The 20953-nt window shown below is 40.0% G+C and overlaps 2 protein-coding genes across 2 annotated transcripts; both read right to left on the bottom strand.

Moving 5' to 3' along the window:
* Positions 1-6795: 6795 nt before the first annotated feature.
* On the bottom strand, positions 6796-11035 carry LOC118824188 (DELTA-stichotoxin-Hcr4a-like). Its single transcript, XM_036594178.1, has 2 exons — positions 10881-11035; positions 6796-7254 (listed from the first exon to the last, which is right to left on the bottom strand). The coding sequence occupies exons 1-2, from the start codon at positions 11033-11035 to the stop codon at positions 6816-6818; spliced, it is 594 nt and encodes a 197-aa protein (XP_036450071.1). The 3' UTR covers positions 6796-6815.
* Positions 11036-18059: 7024 nt separating this feature from the next.
* On the bottom strand, positions 18060-20794 carry LOC118823777. The gene is made up of 2 exons (XM_036593583.1): positions 20280-20794; positions 18060-19143 (listed from the first exon to the last, which is right to left on the bottom strand). The coding sequence occupies exons 1-2, from the start codon at positions 20420-20422 to the stop codon at positions 18210-18212; spliced, it is 1077 nt and encodes a 358-aa protein (XP_036449476.1). The 5' UTR covers positions 20423-20794; the 3' UTR covers positions 18060-18209.
* Between the last annotated feature and the right edge of the window lie 159 nt (positions 20795-20953).

Raw genomic sequence — 20953 nt, 5'->3', positions numbered from 1 at the left:
ATGTTTACATTTTTATACACATCAACCCCCTGGAAAAATACTTTGCATATTTCACATGTGACGTCACGCATAACTCATAAATCATTTTGACATTTACCGGGGTTAATAACTACTTATATTATTCTAAACTCCTGTAGGTTTTGATGGTCTTTCCCTTGAATACTTAGTCTAACAGCAGTTTCTAAGTGTAGCTTGACTGCTAACTGTCTCCACTTTGCTGAATGGTAAATGCAAGTTTAAACCAGACTCTGTGGGAGACCTTAGACCTGTTTCTGTGGCCATAGACACTGGACACTCCTCCTTCCACCTCTATGAGTCAGGTGAATGTCACCCACCAATGAACAACTGTTCATGATTCACTCATGAGAAAACTTTATGATCTCATATCAAACGTTGGACTCGGAAAAACCCTGTAACAACTCTCCAAATGTCCTAAAAAGCCAAAACCCAAAGCATCCTTAAACTTTGAAATAAATACAATCCTGTAGTTCTGCTGTTCTGGGGGGAGAGAGTGCCCCCTGAATTCCCAACGTCTAACGTAGGATGGAGTTCCCTTAAGTTTTAGGGGCCTAAACTCTTAAAGCCTGCGCATCAAGTCATTTGACACAAATAAAGCTCCTGTTTGGTTGATTCAAATTTCAGCTCCTCATCATCGTATCAATACTACATCATATCATATCTCCACCACTTCAAAGGCACAAGTTTTTATGAATATAGGACTTTGTACTAAAGAAATTGTGTCATTGTTTAAAATATGAGAATTTAATGTAGTTAACAGCTCAGCTAACATAGTAAGTCACAGAAATGGGCAACAGAGCTGCTCAGAAATGTGGAGTCGGTTTAAAAGTGCCTTCAAGACTGCTGGAGATGAAGGGGAGCAAGATTCTGGGGTGACACTTGAGCACATACGAAAAACCTGCAAAAGGTTTAATACATTTTAACCATTCGTCTACCAGACTTCCTTATTACTAGACACCGTCACTGGCATAAAATTCCTTGTTTTTACTTTAATAGTCCAACTCAAAACTGAACTTGGTCAAAAGAAGATCAAAATTGTAAATATTAAAGATTTTCACCTCTTCTGAAAAAATCCTGTTTTGGAATCCTTGAAGGTTTTGAATATTAACAAAAAAAGATGGTTGAGTTTCAGAATATTAGTTTCCTCAAACCCAGATCAAAAAGAACCCCACTAGGGCTGCAGTTTAGCCCAGGACTAGACTTAATTTGTATCTGAGAAACCAGACCTAAGCTTTATGTTTTAATCATAGAGGCCAGCGCAGGTTGAGAATTTCAATTACTCAGTTGATTTCTTCATGGAATGCTTGATTGATTGATTGATTGATTGAACTCAAATATTCAAATAATTAATGTTAAATTGTTAGTTTACTTTTTAAACAGGTTCTGTGTAAGAAGGTGGCAGCAATCTGAGCAGCTGATTATCAGAAATGAAACATCACTCGTGCCGTTAAGATGCACCACTGAGCACTACCTCAGAGAGAGACTGTAAACTGCTCTTTTGTTTGTTATAGAAATAATTTTCAAAAATTATAATAAACAAAGGTGTTTTGTTTTCTAATTCTCTCCTGCATTAAGAGAACATGGTGTGAATGTAAAAATTAAAGGGGTTCATGAAGAAAAAAGTGGTTGTCAGAGCCGTTGGTTTGAAAATGTATTAAATTTATGGACAGCGTTAGAGCAGTTGGCAATTTTAATGTAGGGTACAATCTGACATCTCTCTATGTGTATATATATATATATATATATATATATTGTGATATGATATTGATGCTGCTACAACTTTTGTTTGTCTTCTGACCTTTTCTCCGCAGTGCTTTCCAAAATCACAATTCACTGTGATAGCAGGGGTTGACCTGGGGAGGCGCTGCTGCTGCTCTGATGCAACGCTGCCTCTGCTGTGCTACCAAAGATTTACTAACTTAATGTGTAAAGCAGAACCCGGGTCTGCCAACCAACGTTCATCTGCTGTCCGCTGAACCTGAAGACAGGATTTTGGCTAAAAGCTCACTATCATAAACATTAGACCATTTGAGTAAGTGACTGAGCAAAGAAGAGATGAAGAGAGAGACTGAGGGAGTCCAACAGAGAGTGTGAGAGAGACCGAGGAACATCAGTAATCTCCACTGCCATCATCCATTAGCTTTTTATGGCAGGCTTTATGAACAGAACTTGTGCTGATCTGATCTGAACTCTCAGCAGTGTGATTACCAGTAAAATAAGTCTATATAACATTAGAATCAATGTAAGTAAACATAAACACAGAATGTGTTATTGTTAGTAAAGTTGTGAATATGCAGGTTAGTTGAAAACAGTTAGAAGAACACAGATTTGGTTCATTGCATGGATTTGTTCAATTCTGCCATCTGATTTAATTTAACCAAAGATAAAATACAACGCTAAATCATAAAAAGTTGGGACAGTACAGAAAATGCAATTTGACCTTCATTGCAGACAGTATGAACACAACATATTTCATGTTTTGTCTGGTCAAAACATGAAATATCTTGGGGCAAAGGGCCTAATTTCAGTGATTTCTGAGTTTCTGAGACCATGCGTGCCCTCTGCACGTCCACTTCAAGTTAAGGTGATAGTTTTTTTGATAAAGTAATTTACTGACCTTTATTCCATTGTTGTTATTATTATTATTATGCTTAGTGTGTGAAACTGTGAAACAAAGCTGTTTCATGATTTTTCCACTGACAAAAACAGAATAAAAGCCGAGAACACACGGACCGCTATAGCACCAAAAGGACTTCAGTCATACCATCTACAGCACATTGTCTATCAATCTGGAGAACCATTTCACCATGCAAAGAGCTCTTTAATCAGGCAAAAGGTTGTTTTGTGGTCCTTGTTCTATATTGAACCACCATCTTTACTAAAGGATCTCTGAAGAACCATCTGAGAAAGCTACTCTTAAAGATACTTCAGTAGTGAGTGTGAGAGAGTTTGATAGTGTGAGAGAGTTTGATAGTGAGTGTGAGAGAGTTTGATAGTGTGAGAGAGTTTGATAGTGAGTGTGAGAGGGTTTGATAGTGTGAGAGAGTTTGGTAGTGAGTGTGAGAGGGTTTGATAGTGAGTGTGAGAGGGTTTGATAGTGAGTGTGAGAGAGTTTGATAGTGAGTGTGAGAGGGTTTGATAGTGAGTGTGAGAGAGTTTGATAGTGAGTGTGAGAGAGTTTGATAGTGAGTGTGAGAGGGTTTGGTAGTGAGTGTGAGAGAGTTTGATAGTGAGTGTGAGAGGGTTTGGTAGTGAGTGTGAGAGAGTTTGATAGTGAGTGTGAGAGGGTTTGATAGTGAGTGTGAGAGAGTTTGATAGTGAGTGTGAGAGAGTTTGATAGTGAGTGTGAGAGGGTCTGATAGTGTCAAAGGGGTTTGATTGTGAGTGTGAGAGAGTTTGATAGTGAGTGTGAGAGGGTTTGATAGTGTCAGAGAGTTTGATGGTGTGTGAGAGGTTTGATAGTGAGTGTGAGAGAGTTTGATAGTGAGTGTGAGAGAGTTTGGTAGTGAGTGTGAGAGAGTTTGATAGTGAGTGTGAGGTTTGGTAGTGAGTGTGAGAGAGTTTGATAGTGAGTGTGAGAGGGCTTGATAGTGAGTGTGAGAGAGTTTGATAGTGAGTGTGAGAGGGTTTGATAGTGTCAGAGAGTTTGATAGTGAGTGTGAGACGGTTTGATAGTGAGTGTGAGAGGGTTTGATAGTGTCAGAGAGTTTGATAGTGAGTGTGAGAGGGTTTGATAGTGAGTGTGAGAGGTTTGATACTGAGTCTGAGAGAGTTTGATAGTGAGTGTGAGAGGGTTTGATAGTGTCAGAGAGTTTGATGGTGTGTGTGAGAGGTTTGATAGTGAGTGTGAGAGAGTTTGATAGTCAGTGTGAGAGGGTTTGATAGTCAGTGTGAGAGAGTTTGATAGTGAGTGTGAGAGAGTTTGATAGAGAGTGTGAGAGAGTTTGATAGAGAGTGTGAGAAAGTTTGATAGTGAGTGTGAGAGAGTTTGATAGTGTCAGAGAGTTTGATAGTGAGTGTGAGAGAGTTTGATAGTGAGTGTGAGAGTTTGATAGAGTGTGAGAGAGTTTGATAGTAAGTGTGAGAGGGTGTTATAGTGTCAGAGAGTTTGATAGTGAGTGTGAGAGGTTTGATAGTGAGTGTGAGAGAGTTTGATAGTGTGAGAGGGTTTGATAGTGAGTGTGAGAGAGTTTGATAGTGAGTGTGAGAGAGTTTGATAGTGAGTGTGAGAGGGTTTGATAGTGAGTGTGAGAGAGTTTGATAGTGAGTGTGAGAGGGTTTGGTAGTGAGTGTGAGAGAGTTTGATAGTGAGTGTGAGAGGGTTTGGTAGTGAGTGTGAGAGAGTTTGATAGTGTGAGAGGCTTTGGTAGTGAGTGTGAGAGAGTTTGATAGTGAGTGTGAGAGAGTTTGATAGTGAGTGTGAGAGGGTTTGATAGTGTCAGAGGGTTTGATTGTGAGTGTGAGAGAGTTTGATAGTGAGTGTGAGAGGGTTTGATAGTGTCAGAGAGTTTGATGGTGTGTGAGAGGTTTGATAGTGAGTGTGAGAGAGTTTGATAGTGAGTGTGAGAGGGTTTGATACTGAGTGTGAGGGAGTTTGATAGTGAGTGTGAGAGAGTTTGATAGTGGGTGTGAGAGGGTTTGGTAGTGAGTGTGAGAGAGTTTGATAGTGAGTGTGAGGTTTGGTAGTGAGTGTGAGAGGGCTTGATAGTGAGTGTAAGAGAGTTTGATAGTGAGTGTGAGAGGGTTTGATAGTGTCAGAGAGTTTGATAGTGAGTGTGAGACGGTTTGATAGTGAGTGTAAGAGAGTTTGATAGTGAGTGTGAGAGAGTTTGATAGTGAGTGTGAGAGGGTTTGATAGTGAGTGTGAGAGAATTTGATAGTGAGTGTGAGAGAGTTGGATAGTGAGTGTGAGAGGGTTTGGTAGTGAGTGTGAGAGAGTTTGCTAGTGAGTGTGAGAGAGTTTGATAGTGTGAGAGGCTTTGGTAGTGAGTGTGAGAGAGTTTGATAGTGAGTGTGAGAGGGTTTGATAGTGAGTGTGAGAGAGTTTGATAGTGAGTGTGAGAGGGTTTGATAGTGTCAGAGAGTTTGATGGTGTGTGTGAGAGGTTTGATAGTGAGTGTGAGAGAGTTTGATAGTCAGTGTGAGAGGGTTTGATAGTGAGTGTGAGAGAGTTTGATAGTGAGTGTGAGAGAGTTTGATAGAGAGTGTGAGAGAGTTTGATAGTGAGTGTGAGAGGGTTTGATAGTGTCAGAGAGTTTGATAGTGAGTGTGAGAGAGTTTGATAGTGAGTGTGAGAGAGTTTGATAGAGTGTGAGAGAGTTTGATAGTAAGTGTGAGAGGGTTTGATAGTGTCAGAGAGTTTGATAGTGAGTGTGAGAGGTTTGATAGTGAGTGTGAGAGAGTTTGATAGTCAGTGTGAGAGGGTTTGGTAGTGAGTGTGAGAGAGTTTGATAGTGAGTGTGAGACTGCTATTTATTGACCCTTTGGTTTTTACTTTACGTTACTGTTTTCTGTTTCCCCCTGACCCTCCATGAACCAGGATAAAGAAAAATGACTGGGCAGCTAATTGCTGCCCCCTGCTGGTCTATGCTGGTGTAACATACTAAGTGTTAGCTAGTATTTTTATGTTCATACAGCAGTAAGGGAAAATGTAATGGAGATTTTTTGAAGTTTTTAATGGATGGAATTGTACAAGTGATGTTAGAAGTTTTGCTTGTTTTTGTTATGTTATACAAGCAGAAAAAAAGTGTCACTTGTGTAATTTATTTTTTCATTTTACCCCTCACAGCTTCTCATCTGATTTCTTAAATACTGTGCCATCAGTGTGCTAGTTGACACTGAACTCTCTCCCGCTTGTTGTTCTATGTTATGACACAATTTAACAACTATCATTAAGTTTTCATTTGACCACTACTATAGTAAACTACAGACCCTGCAGTCTAAACTGAGCAGCTGCTGCAGTTGAGCTCTAACATGCTGATTTAGCCAGCAGTGTTACAGGTTACATTTTAGAAGCTTAATCTGTAACTGCCCTTATGAACACTCACATTTATATCCTAGTGTCACATGTTAGCCTACAGTGTGTTGCTGCACACCTGATCATCTCAGGAAGTCAGAGTCACTCTGTGTAGTGTAACTATCTCACTATCAGATCATCACTGTTTCCACACTCAATCTCATGATTCCTTTAGAAATGATCGAGGTCTGGACCTCAGTGTCCTCACGCTGGTGATGACCATGTACACAGATACTCAATAACTCATAATGAAGAAAACAGCAAGCAGTTTATTAATATCTCTTTAATAATGTCTCTCAGTAAACAGCAGGCAAAGTCACAACAGGCAGAGGAAAGACCAGAAAGCAACATTATTCAGCATTCATAAATATAAACACGCTGAGCAGAACTACACAAAAAATTGTGCTGCTGTATTAACATTACTAAATGGTTTAGATCATCAGTGCTCAGACTTCCCATATTTAACTAGCACTTAAAAACAGTTACAGTACTGTGCAAACGTTTTAGGCATCGATTAGTCTATTACAATCAAAACGAATAAACACGGATACAGTGATCAAAATGTGTTGTTGTGAGTAAAGTTATGATTATGCAGGAAAGACAAAAACAGTTAGAGAACTCAGGGTTGGCTCATCACATGGATCTATTCAATTCCATCACCTGATTCAATTCAATGATTAGATAAACTATGTATTGGATGGGAAGTGTTAATGCTGGAATCCAGGAGAGCTTAGATGGCCTAAGAATTTTGCACTGTACAGACCTGGGTCAGTTTGCCTCTTCAGTTTGAGTACAAGGCAGCAAGACCCTCATCCCACAATTCAACCTTAATGATCGATTGGCCAAAAGCAGACATTGTTCCCTTCACCAGAGCTCCTTTTCCAGAATATGTTATGGAGCTCCCAGTACCTTTCTCTCTTCTGAAGGGACCGCTGTCTCTATAATACATCTGTTTGAATAGATTATCACCACATGAAATGCCTGGTTCATAAATGCCAAGAGCAAACCAGTTTTCATACAAGCTGTAGGAAAAAGGCACAGAGAACATGATGGCCAGTTCACCGACATGGTTTGTTCTATTATTGAGGATGTTGTACGTCAGGACCCCAGCAGAACCACAGGATGCGTAGTCAGTTTTGGAAAATGAGCATGATTCTTGTTTCTTTCCTGTGATGGTAGGTTGTGGAGGATTGTGACAGTATCCACTGGAGGTGTAGGTCCTGTTATACAGAAAGAGAGATTATAATTCAGAGTGTAGAATACAGACCTGTAACAGGTAACAGGCAGACAGACAGTGTGAGGCAGAGGGCAAAAAAGGGAAAATATACTACACACAGTTTCACAAGTAGGCCTGTAAGATTCTGAACAGTTTTAGGTGCCAGTTCCTTTAAAGTGCTGCAGCAAAACCAGTTCATCTTTGGCATGTGCATCATATGACAGACTTTGAAGCCATCTTTGAACCCATGTGATGCAGGAAGCCTGACTGGGAAACCCAAAGAGAGCTCACAAACACCAGCATGAGTCGAAATTAAATAATTCTCCATAGTTTATCGGTTATAGGTCCAGGTCCGCATAGGATAGCGTCTGGGTCCGGACTCAGACCGCGGTCTGCCTATCAGTGACCTCTGCTCTAGGATCTGAGGTCATTCTCTCAATGTGTGCATATCTTCTTGAATTCTCTTTTAAAGGCTGTTCATGAGAACGAAGCGTTTCCGGCATGATGGGTCAGTCCTTGGTGATTTCCTGAGTACCCATTGGTCAGTTTCACACAGAATGTAGATGGACACATGAATCCACCAGTTCCATATGGTGAGAGGCAGATGTCACGTATGATCTTGTGATGAGATGGAATGGAAAGGGCGACTCTACAGATTCAGGAAATGGATGAACTGGATTTCTGTGCTGGATCATCACAAAGAGAGAGAAACAGATACAGAAACATCTGAATTGTTGCGTAGGCGAGTTTGTGGACCCCAGAGAGTTAACCAGAGTGCTTTATTTCTACATAAGTGACTTGTAACTCAAACATCTTTTCAGAAATCTTACTCACTTTAAGGTTTGTTTAAGTGTCCCTTTTGGCTCTCTCTGTGCATTTAGACACGATTAGGGTATGTGCTTCTTTCAAGTGCCGGTGGGAACTCTGCAACTCTGCAACTCCACCTCCATGTTCCTGGACCCTTAGTGACCAGCCACCAGGGTTGAAGGTGAGGTGTGCCCAGGGATGGGGGAGTAGCTAAGTAGCGCGCTACTTTTTGTGGTTAGCTACAAATTTTTGAAGCTAATTGCTGTAGCTGCAACAGTTTTATGAAATATAGCTGTAGCGCCTACAAATATTTCTGTAGCTATAGCAAAAACTTCTGGTACAATTTCGCTACAGGCTTCAGAGAATCCACGCAAAATCTGAAACACAGAACGCGGCCATTCATCAATATAAACACAAACACAGAATTATTTGCTCTGCTTTAACCTTTAGCTCAGCTATAGCCGCTTTTCTCGCATCTCAGGAAACTTTTCCGCGAGTTTCTTGTAAAATGTCTCTCAATGTTCGACTTTTTGCGAGGCTGAAGTCGTTTCTCATTCTCCAGCTTCTCGTCCGAATTGTCCCGTTCCACCTTAAATAGTGCCTGAGGCACCAGATTGTACAGCTGCATCATTTAAGGTGGAATGGGACAATTTGAATGAGAAGCAGGAGATTGAGAAGCGACTTCAGCTTTGTGAGATGTTGCAGATTAAACGTATCAGTAAATGAGCTGAGTGATTATAAATGCAAAAAAGGCCGTCCATCTCCAATTTATCAATGTTCGTCTTTCTTTGCCTTTTCGTTATCTGCGTTGCTGTGTGTCCACTAACTAGCTGTAACAATTAAGTAGCTGTTATGCATTAACTCCAGCATTTAAGACCATTTTTTGTGAAAACTATGTTAGAACTGTGTGTTATAATGATTTTACAGCAAAGGAGGATTATGTTATTTTGCATTAAAATCTAGTTCTGCTGTGGAGCCGCAGCAGCTCTGCAGCAGTGGAGAGATTATTCAGACCTGATTCTCACCCCAAACAGAGCCAGGGTCAATGATGAGGATTTTGAGGCTAAAGTGTTTCTGAAGTTTAAAGGACTCTGAATGTCATGTTTGTAAATATCATGCTGAAATGTTTAAATTGGAGCAGTTTTATTTCAACAGTTGACAATTCATTGCACAAACTTGTTTGGTTGGTATTTGGTTATTTTTGTTGATTTTTGTTAGGAAAAACCTGGAATGATTGACTTTAGTCTAAAGTTTTGTTTGCATAACGCACCTTGGATTGTTGGATTGTTGTTTACACTTAAACTCACTTTTTGGAGATCTTTTTGTATATCTACAGCTTTTCAATCGTATGTTTCTTTCTGGCTCAGGATTAAATGCATTGTCAGTTGGACTTGTTTGGTGTGTCAGGTGGAGGTTCACAAACATTCTGACAATCACGCTTTGAAAGTAGCTAAAACGTAGTGCACTACTTCTCAAAAAGTAGCTAAAAAGTAGCCACAACTTTTTCTGGAAAAGTAGCAAAATTGTAGCTAGCTACAAATTTTGGGAAAGTAGTAAGTAAGTAGTAAGTAAGTACTAATTTTTCAGTAGCTATCCCAACCCTGGGTGTGCCTGGCCAACTCCAAAGTCAGGGTGTAAGGGAGGCGGCATCACCGTAGGGAATTTCAGGAAAGCAAGTGCTGTTTCAGTAGAGCTCTTTGGACACTGTAGGGAGTTTCAGGAAAGCAAGTGCTGTTTCAGTAGAGCTCTTTGGAGCACCACTCCATGTCCTTTGGGGCCACAGGCAGCTGCTCATTGATGCCCTCCAGGGTGGCAGACAGTAGAGTCCAGCGTCAATTCCTCAACACCCTGGAGGGCACCAGGTGGCGTTCTTGAGACAGGTGGCAGTTCCGGCTACACTGTTGATGCTGGCGGCAGCTCAGGCATGCTCTCCAGAGCACTTAGTGGTGCACAAAATGCTGGTGGTGGCTCAGGTGTGCTCTACAGACCACTAAGTAGCACTGTTGACACTATTTAAAATAAAGTGTTTAACTATTTAAATTAATAGCATCCAAGTGGGATACCAAAGTAACTGATAGCAACATCTAAGCAACCACCTGGGATTCCATATTAACCACCTGGAATAACATAGCAACCACCTGGAACACTATAGCAGCCACCTGTCAACACCCTTGCAATCAGAGGTACCATAGCAACATCCTAGCAACTACCTGGTATACCATAACAACCACCTAGCAACACCATAGCAAACGAATGGAACACCATCACTTAGCAACACCCTAGCAACTACATGGAATACCACAGCAAGCACCTAACAACACCATAGTAACTATCTGGGATTTCATAACAACCACCTAGCAACACCCTACCAACCATCTGGGATACCAAGGCAACCACTTAGCAACACCGTACCAACCGCCACTCCACAACACCCAAGTAGTAACCTTGGGTAACATAACAACACCCCAGTAACCACTAAAGATAGCATAGCAACGACCTATCAGCATCCTGGGAGACAACAACAAACACATAGCAACTCCCCACTAGCCTTCTGAGAATTACTCAAGCTGCATCATCACTTTGCATTTTCAGGAAATGTGTTTTTCTAGTCTTAATGCAGTTATTATTTAAGTGTCTCCAGGTTTTTCAACCATTTCTCTAATCATGTCTTCACTGTTACTCTGTTGCTCTTTATCAAACTGGGTAAAGTTGTGATTGTAATTAACCAGAAAGTTTCCAGTGACCGTGAGTTCTGCAGGTTAATAACCCAGAAGCCCATTTCAGTCTGAGAGACACTCACTGACAACATTCATCTGTTCTTACCTTGGATCTGTTAAGATGTACTTATCGCTGTAATTGGTGATTTGAATGCTGACATTTCTCCACGTGCCTATGCTCCGGGATACTTGCTCAACAGTGCTGCTGACCAGGGACACGCCATTTAAAGCAGCTGATACTGAAGCTCCTGCAGGACTCATTGTCTGTTGAAAGTGAAAAAAGTCATGAGACACTAAGCATGTCCCTTAAACATGCCATAAGCATTCATTATTATTATTTTATTTAAGTTTTTCTGAGAAGCACAGGCCATGCTTTTCATTCCGAAACTACAGGGAGATTCACTCTAAAGAGGCCCAAAATATTCTGTTGTAACTCCTGTTAGGATGAAGCAATCTGAACCAAAAAAATCGCTACATACCTTGATGTATGTGTATTTGATTGCATTACATGCGATGCTGGAAGTGATCTCCATTTTCTGCCAGACACATGAAAGCGTACGGGGGTATGCACCCGGAAGTTACAAACAGAGGTTAAACGTAGCAATGGCTGTCCGGCGCCTACCTCATCGCTCTGACGCAGGAACATCCTGGCTTGTTCGAAGCTCCAAATGCTGAGGAGCAGATTGCACATTGTTTCGTTCAGATTGCTTCATCCTAGTGAGAGTTATAACAGAATATTCTGGGCCTCTTTCGAGTGAATCTTCCTGTACAACAGACGAATTTTATAAACCTTTTCTCTTTATTATGATGATCTTTATCATAACAGTGATTATCTTTGTAGCTGCCTGTTGATTGCATAGCTTTTGTCTTAGCAAAAATGAGATACCAGCAAAGGTGGGACAAAAGTCTTCATACTGTATTGCTTACAATACACAAACCTGACTTATTCCACCAAGCTCATGGTTAGTGAACTGAGAAATTAGATTTTTAAAATAAATAATGATAGAATACTGATGTACAAATTTTGAGAAATCAAATATAAAAGCGAGAGAACCTCTGTTGTGTTCATGGTTGGCTATATTGTTACAGAATTATATTTAGTTATTTTTAGTTAAGTGGGTTTCAAGCACTGTCCCATTTCCGATGAACTTGCCAGGAAAAGTGGGACACTGTTTAATAAAATACTTAATTATTTATGGTTAAATATAATAATATATTGGTTGGCCACACTTTTAAAAGCTAAGCCTAGCAGCGTGGTGTCCACAGCAAGGCAGCTGAGCAGCGTGACATGCAAACAGCCACCATCCCTAGTGGTGTAGCCTAGCAGCAAAGCAACCCAGCAGCATAGCATAGCAGCCCAGCGGCTGTTATATGTGTTGTGTTATTGTAATTATTACAATAACACATACAAAATGTTTCTTTTTGACATTTTCATAGTTTTCAATAGGCTGCGTCTACAGTAAACCACCACGTATACAGACAGCTGATATTTCTGTGGAGTGTAAAGGGAGTAAGGACGTACCTGTCTCAGCGGGTCTGGGAGAGGTAAGTAGTGCTCACCTGTGCTGTTCCTTTGAAAGTGATGAATCTGCTGCGTTTGGAGCTGATAACCTGTAGAGGAGGAGGAGCTTAAAGCTGTTAGTGTTGTTATGCTCCAGCAGGTCCCAGTCCTGCTCCTGGACCTTCCTTGACCTACAATGTTTTGGTGCTTTCCCTGATCTCATGTGGTTTTGTTTTTTTGTCCATGTTTCAGCAAACTAGACGATAAGAGCCCCGAAACAGAGAGTTCTTATGTTTGATTATTTCATTCAAGGAGTGTAGAATTTCAGGAAAAGAACTAAGATCATGTTCACAACTGTTCAGCCCTACAATTACTGGAAAAAAAGGCCAGAGTGATTCAGAGTGGTTTGGTGTGAAATGGTTCAGATGTCTTTACAGTGGTGGTGATTGGAACCAGGGGTCACCATGACTACAACACAAATATAGACATTTTATTAACTATCCAAAACCCCCAGTGAACCTACACGTGTCTTCTGAGTTTATATGGAATGTTGATGATGGAAAATAGTGGAAAATCTGAAACAATACGTTTTCTTTGGGGACTATTTTGCCTCACAGTGCTCTTAGCATTAGTATTTTTGTGTATATTTATGTTATATTGATATATAACATAATATATATAGTTGTAGTTATATTGTATGCTATACACATTCTTATCCTGTTTCACTTATATGTATTCTATGTTGGTCTTGTTTGTATGCTGCATGAGCATTCTAATTTCCTTTGGAGGTTAATAAAATATCTTAAAATACATTTAATACAGATTTACAGATGTGCTACTGCTGATTAGCAGAACACTGGTATTACAGATATTACAAGTGGCTAAGGGCTGTTTTCATTTTCCTCTTTAAAAGAGCTCCACGCTGCACTTTTAACTTCTCATGTGCCTTAAAAGAAAATTTTTGCATTAAAGACATAAAACAGAATGATTAGCTTGTAACTGTTACATCATTGACACAGATTACATCAAAAAGCATTTTCAGCAATCTGCTCTGACAGTAACACACATAATAATCAGGATTATCTGCTTGTGGAGTTCCTGAGTGTTGGTCTCGGATGTACTGTGAGTTGAATGTGTACATGCTGCTGATTTGAATGGTGATGTTTCTCTCTGTGTTTATGGGATATTTTCTCAGTGCTCAACAGCAACAACAGTTGATACTGAACTTGGGTTCACCACCATTGAGCAGATAAAAAATACCAATAATCACAGATCTGTTAATATTTACACTGTTCTGCAGTCCACCTCTGTTTATAGTCCCAAACCCAATACAACTAATACCAGTACAATGAAAGAATTAATAGCTTTGTGTTTTTATCCATAACTCTTTTTGAAATCCTTGTCAGTTCTGTATGAATGCAGTTTTATATGTATTTTATATAAAGGTCAAATAAATCTAACGGTGACCCTTTTTTGAGTGGTTCTTTTTAGATGAAACAAACACTCAACAGACTCTCAGTGACAGGTCAAAAACATACAGGGGTTAGGATTAGGTTTTGGTTTGAGGTTAAGGTTAGGGTTAGGATTAGGGCCAGGGTGAGGGTTAGAATTAGGTTTTGGTTTGAGTTTAAGTTTAGGGTTAGGATTAGGACCAAGGTGATGGTTAGGATTAGGTTTTGGATTGAGGTTAGGGTTAGGGTCAGGCTTAGGGCCAGGGTGAAGGTTAGGATTAGGTTATGGGTTTAGGTTAAGTTTAAGGTTAGGATTAGGGCCTGGGTGAGGGTTAGGATTAGGTTTTGGGTTGAGGTTAAGATTGTGGTTAGGGTTAGGATCAAGGTAAGGGTTAGGATTAGGTTTTGGGTTGAGGTTAAGATTAGGGTTAGGATTAGGACCAAGATGAGGGATAGGATTAGGTTTTGGGTTGAGGTTAAGGTTGGGGTCAGGATTAGGTTTTGGGTTGAGGTTAAGGTTGGGGTCAGGATTAGGGCCAGGGTGAGGGTTAGGATTAGGGCCAGGGTGAGGGTTAGGATTAGGTTTTGGGTTGAGGTTAAGGTTGGGGTCAGGATTAGGTTTTGGGTTGAGGTTAAGGTTAGGGTCTTCTTGTGAGAATGGAGGAGCCGAATAGTTCTTTGAAAAATACTGTGATAGAGTGATCACACAAGTACTGTTTTTTTTTTTTAACTTTCTGATAAACAATGTTTTGTGCTTTTTTCCTGGCACTAAAAAATAACATACTCTTAATGGCTGGTTTGGCATAAATAAGTAAAGAGTGGTCTCTGACTTTAACATTTACAACATCATTACCATTTAGAATAATAATAATGTGCTCACTGCTGGCTTGGACCATGCCACAGTAGGCTATAGTCTTTAAGATCATTCATATCCAGCTCTCTGTGTTTTTCTCCCTCTATATACATCATAATAGTTCCTTTCGGTTTGTAACACAGCTGCTGTCGTGTCCTAGATACAAGGTTTTATTTCCAGAAACAGAGCCTTGTTTTTCAGCTGCAATAAAGTTGGTTTCACTTTCATCCTGCTCTCTCCCTCACCCAGGGGAACCATACACTGTTAGACATAAAGGCTCTGTGCAGGTTCTCTGAGGTTTTTTTTTCAAGGTACTACAGTGGTTTTAAGGTCTGATTGTGCACCTTAAATAAGTTTTTTCAGGTGAGAAGTACGTATTTGTACCTTTTCATAACCTGACGTTTTAAAACAGAACAATAAAATAAAAAGCGTGGAGACGAGACGGGGTGTGTGGAGTCAATACAACTTAGAAAATATCATTTCAGTGGATTATGGTTCAATTATGTTCCCTGACTAAAGGTACTGAGATGTACCTTTGAGGGTCCCACCCCAGTGACAGTTTTCTACCTTTATTTCTGAGAGTGTATGAGGGAAAAATCTAAGATGATTCTAGGGGCCTGTGACTGAAAGGGCCCTAAAAAGTTAGAACATTAGGTATTTTTTTTCAAATTATGATGTTTAACCTATCATCATTAATGGAATGTTTTATTTGTGATGTACTTATAAAACAGTTTCTCTTTTCTTGCTTTTGGCAAAAAAGAAAGACATCCAGAAAGCCTATGTATCGCCTCAACTGCTTCAGTAAAGAAAATGTTTCTATATAGACACATGACCACTCGAAGAACCCTTTGCATGATTAAAGGTTTTAACCCTGATTAAACCCTTTGCTTTTTCAACCTACAGCTCCTTCTCCATCAATCTGAAGAACGCTTTCACCATGCAAAGAACCATTTAATCATTTAATCATGTTCTTTCAGTGTTCATGGTTCTATATACTTTACTAAAGAACCTTTAAAGAACCATCATTTTTAAGTGTGTAGGAAACTTTTTGGATTCATCATGTAGCTACATCATTTCCAAGGGGACTTAAAATTAACCTTTGTGAGCTTTGTGAGTCATGCGCTGTGTCCCAATTCAGGGGCTGCATCCTTCGGAGGCTGCATTTGAAGGCCGATTGCATCACTGCAGCATGACTAGGCTGTCCTGTTTCAAAGGCTCCTTCATATGAGGCCAATCAATTCTTTAACATTGCAATGATGGATCTAACGGGTGGATCTTTCACCAGTCAACATATCCCGAGGTTCACTGTGTGCCGGCGAGGATTCGAGAACATGGCAGCATCAGCAGAGGAGTGAACGACAGCAGAGGGGACACTTTTAAATGTAAATATTGTGTTTAAACAAATAGCTAACAATACAAATGTTAAAAAAGCCAATGTGGTCTGAAGCAAAACCTATGCTAACGTTTTGTTTTAGGGAGCAAGGAGCCGACGGAGAGAAGCATCTCCAGCGCTAATAAATGAAAAAATAAAAAAACTAAAATCAAAGTTTCTGGCTCCATCCTTAAAGGAACTTGACGGGAGCGGTGTTTCATGATGCAACGGTAAGAGGGGGGAACAGCATTGCTGTGACGCAAACAGGAAACTGCTATAGAGCAGACTGTTTCATTTCGGTTCAGCCTTTACAGGTCTATGCAGCCTTCAAAGAATACGCCTTCACAGACTGTGTCCCTCAAAGGATGCAGCCCCTGAAATGGGAGACAGCTATTGTTTGTTCTGTTGTGTTTAGGCTGTTAGATGGGGCAGAGTACGAGATTGCATTGCACGCTCAATCAGAGGAACCACAGCTGATTTTATAATTTGAAGTACCTTTTTAAATGGTGTGTTTTGTATGTTGTTTGTATATCTGATGGAAACTTTGAATTTCATGTTTCAACTAAATAAAATCAGAGTTTTTGTTAGTATAAAGCAGAGTTTAGTTTAATGCTGCCTCCTCCCCACACCTACACTAAGGCACCTGACCCAGCCAATCAAGGACTTCTAAAGGAATCAAATAGCCGGATCAGGTATGGCAGATTGTGTGTGGAACTACAGTCCACAGGAAGGCAGATCTCCAGGAACATGGTTGGTGACCACTGGTATAGAGCACAGGAGGCCAGTCCAGGTTGTGGAGATACCTCTACCACACTGCAGAGGTTAGCTCTAATCTGATCCAACACCTGATCCAATGAATGAAGGATTTCAGGAGCCTTTGAACACTATAGCTGGGTGTGTTGGATCTGAATTTCCTAGGGTGGCAGGATCTACAGGAGAAGGATTAGTATCTGAGTATCGCACCTCTTTCTTCATAAGATCATTTCTGACCATAACCGTCATGAGCTCAGAACACAGGATTTAACTAATGTAATTAACTCCCAAAAGAATAGCTGTATGCTTTTAGAATTTGTTCTTTTGTTCTCCCATTTCAAGGATTTCCAGCTTGATGTGCATTCAAATATTGAACCTTCGTATTGAATCCTCTCAGCAATGATTTCAGGGTGCAGCCTGACTATAAACATGACAAATTTCTGAGACCAATAAACGGCAGTTTGTAGGCCGAGAACTGCTTTTATGTTTTTTATTTGTTTGTTTTGCCAGGAATAATGTAAAAAGTTGCGTTAAGAATTATACATAGGCATTTCAGGTTGTCTGCAGGTTTTACTGATTGCACATATTGTATGTGCAGAATATTCTTCTTACTCAGTAAATTGAATTAATCTTTTGCATTTTACAGTCTGACTGACAGAACCCTAACCCTAAGAGTAACGTTTACATCCATCATGTGAAACAAAAACAGGATAAATAGAAATGTATTAATAATGCAATAAGCCACGAGAGGCCGTGCGTTACAGTGATTTTATCATGGGAAATGTTCTTAGGCACGACATGAAGCGGAGTAAAACCCCCTTGCCTGTGATAAAATCACTGTAACGCACAGCCTCAAGTGCTTATTGCTTTTATGAAACGGTGACCAACATAAACATATGATGAAATAAATTTTTTTTTAGAAAATAATTAAAATTATTATTAATAATAATTGAAATGAACAAGTATTCCACCAATAAATGTAGTTCCTTTAGAGTATGGTATTGTTGCCAAGCAACCATGGACCGCTGAATGAGGAGAACCTCCTCATTGCTGTATGCTGCGGTCATTTCATTTAACTTTTTGTCGTATAACAATGAACATATGATACATATGATACTGTTTAATGCAAAAACTTTCGCTTTACTGGTCACCAAATTACCACCACGAGTGTTATTTAGCACCAATCCAGCGGTGCCCTCTTCTCATGCTGGGGCTGAATCTCAGATGGCTCCCTGCTCCCTACATAGTGCACTACATAGGAATTTAAATACTGGATCCTGCAGCCCAACAGAGCAAAATACAGCTAGGAAATATTCATTTGGGACTCAGACACATCTACACTCGATAAATGATGCACTCTTTGTCTGTAGAGGCTAGAATGTCTAAACTTTCATACATGGTTTTATCTCTTGACATTTGGTAAAGACTGCAAAGTCAAAGTGTTGTGATCTGTTCTAAAACGGGTGATTTATACTGTCACTGGACTCGACTAACAGGTGACTAGACTAATTTTCACCTTTAAAACTGCCCCATAAACACCAGCAACACCCAGTAGTCTTTTTCTTCTTAGTTTCAACTGGAACACAGAATTCAGCCTTCATAACTGATTGGTCAGTCTTAATGCTTTCATCACTGTAGAATTCAGTCTTCATAACTGATTGGTCAGCCTTAATGTTTTCATCACTGTAGAATTCAGTCTTCATAACTGATTGGTCAATCTGAACACTTTCTTCACTGTGGAATTCAGTCTCCATAACTGATTGGTCAGTCTTAACGCTTTCATCACTGTAGAATTCAGTCTCCATAACTGATTGGTCAGTCTTAACGCTTTCATCACTGTAGAATTCAGTCTTCATAACTGATTGGTCAGCCTTAATGCTTTCATCACTGTAGAATTCAGTCTTCATAACTGATTGGTCAGCCTTAATGCTTTCATCACTGTAGAATTCAGTCTTCATAACTGATTGGTCAATCTGAACACTTTTTTCACTGTGGAATTCAGTCTCCATAACTGATTGGTCAGTCTGAACAGTCTCATCATTGCAGAATTCAATGGTCATAATTGACTGACAGCGAGACATTGTTCCCCGCACAAAAGCATCTTCATCAGAATATGTTAAAACCGTCTGTTTACCTGCTCCTCTGGTGAACGGACCCTGTTCATAATACATCTGCTCAAACAGACGCTGATCGCATGAAACTCCTGGCTGAAAAATGCCGAGGCCAAAGTAGTTTTGATATAAATCGTCATAAGGCACAGAGAACATTATGGCCAGTTCACCAACACAGTCATTTCCATTGCTGAGGATTTGGTAAGTCAAGACTCCACCAGAACCTCGAGCTGAGTGTGGGGTTTTGGAAAAGCAGCAAACATCTGCTTCCTGTTTTTCAATTGTAGGTTGTGGAGGACGGTGACAGTATCCACTGCTGCTGTAGTGCCTAAAAAATGACGTTCTAGAATAAAAGGTTGCGTCAGTTAAGGCTGAATTCCAGTCAAGTAACAAGTCCAAGATGATTTGTGAGTCAGTTAAGGATGAGTCTGAGTTGAGTTGCGAGTCAGTTAAGAATGAGTCTGAGTTGAGTAGCAAGTCATTTAAGGGTGGGTCAGTTAAAAGTGAGTCTGATTTGAGTCCTGAGTCAGTTACAGGTTAGTCTGAGTTGAGTTGTGAGTCGTTTAAGGGTAAGTCTGAGTCGACAGTCAGTTAAAGGGTTAGTCTGAGTTGAGTTGTGAGTCAGTTAAGCGCAAGTCTGAGTCGACAGTCAGTTAAAGGCGAGTCAGTTAAGGGTGAGTCTAAGTTGTGTCACAAGTCAGTTAAGGGTTAGTCTGTGTTGAGTCCTGAATCAATGAAGTGTGAGTCTGGGGATGAACCATGTGAAGTCACTGAAAATGTGTTATTTTATATGTTCTTCACAGAAAATGTGCAAAGGCCAAGAAATCTGAGGCTGAAATAATAATAAATCGCATCATTTTTTCTTTTGGTAAACTTTGAAAATGGGTCCCACAGACCTGAACACCACACAAGGGTTAAATAAGGCATGGTAAAAATATCCCCTCTGATAAATATCGATCTTCAATCATAACACGATCACCATGCCGACATTTACCTGGCTTCATGCCTCCGATGGTCGTGTACCAATATGAGGCACAGAACATTTTTTTCAACACTAACATGTGAACGCAGCATTAGAGTTGCTGTACCCTGCACTGTGGGACCACCTTTACCAACCAGTACTCCAAAGCCTGGTTAGTTCCCTTCACTGACTGGAGCCTCGCTGGACTTCAACAGGGATCTTCACTCATCCTTGCGCATGTCATAAGTCTCTCAGTCCTCTCTGGAATCCACCTTGCACTAACGTAGTATAACTATACACTGTTTATGACACTGTTTATCACGTTAGACCAATTAGAAAAAGTTCTCCGCAATGGTTCCTCATCGTTCTAAAGTTAGCTGTCTGATGATGAATAGGTTTAGAAGAACTTTAAAAGGATGGTGAGTTTATAGAATGAAACGCCTTTAAGCTCATGAGTAACACAGACCATCAGAATGAGCTGGTTATAAAATTCAGGTTCTTACCTTGGATTTGCTAGAATGTATTTTTCACTGTAATTGAAGATCACAATGGTGACGTTTCTCCCTGTGTCCATATCCTGAGTTATTTCCTCAATACTGGTGCCAGCCAGGGACACGCCAGTTGACATGCATGGTGCAACTGCCATTGTCTACTGTGAGCCAGAGAAGAAAAGCGAACAAAAATCACAACATCTCATAAACAAACAGTTTTCTTATATCGTATTTGTTTCTATATTCTGCATTTTTTTCTTGTATTTTTTTCAGAGGTCCACTAACATTTGTGTAGTTTTATGTACCAAAAAAGCCATTGTTCACTTCTACACAATAATTTCCAAAACTCTCTTTATCACTTACACGCAAACAAGCTGTTTTTGTTACAGACCCTTTAAGAGTGACATACATTGTGTTTGATGCAAGAGCAAATATTCTCTACAGGTTTTAAATCTGGACTCTGACCAGCCAGAATCCTCAGTAAACACCATTATGTATGTATGTAAATGAGCTATGATAGGCTGCCCCACCCCTCTTACAAAAAAGTTACACATTTGGCTCAAAGATGTTATCACATGTGATTACTGACAGAGATTTTGAATAAATATTCCCATAATCAGTAATCAAATAGATTAGATATTGTAATCAATAACCAAATAGGTAGTATTGGCTAACAGAGAATATTA

Source organism: Colossoma macropomum, unplaced genomic scaffold, assembly GCF_904425465.1.
Source record: "Colossoma macropomum unplaced genomic scaffold, Colossoma_macropomum, whole genome shotgun sequence".
NCBI classification, from domain to species: Eukaryota; Metazoa; Chordata; class Actinopteri; order Characiformes; family Serrasalmidae; genus Colossoma; species Colossoma macropomum.
Note: the sequence above shows the minus strand (reverse complement) of the source record. Positions and strands in the feature narration are given on the sequence as shown.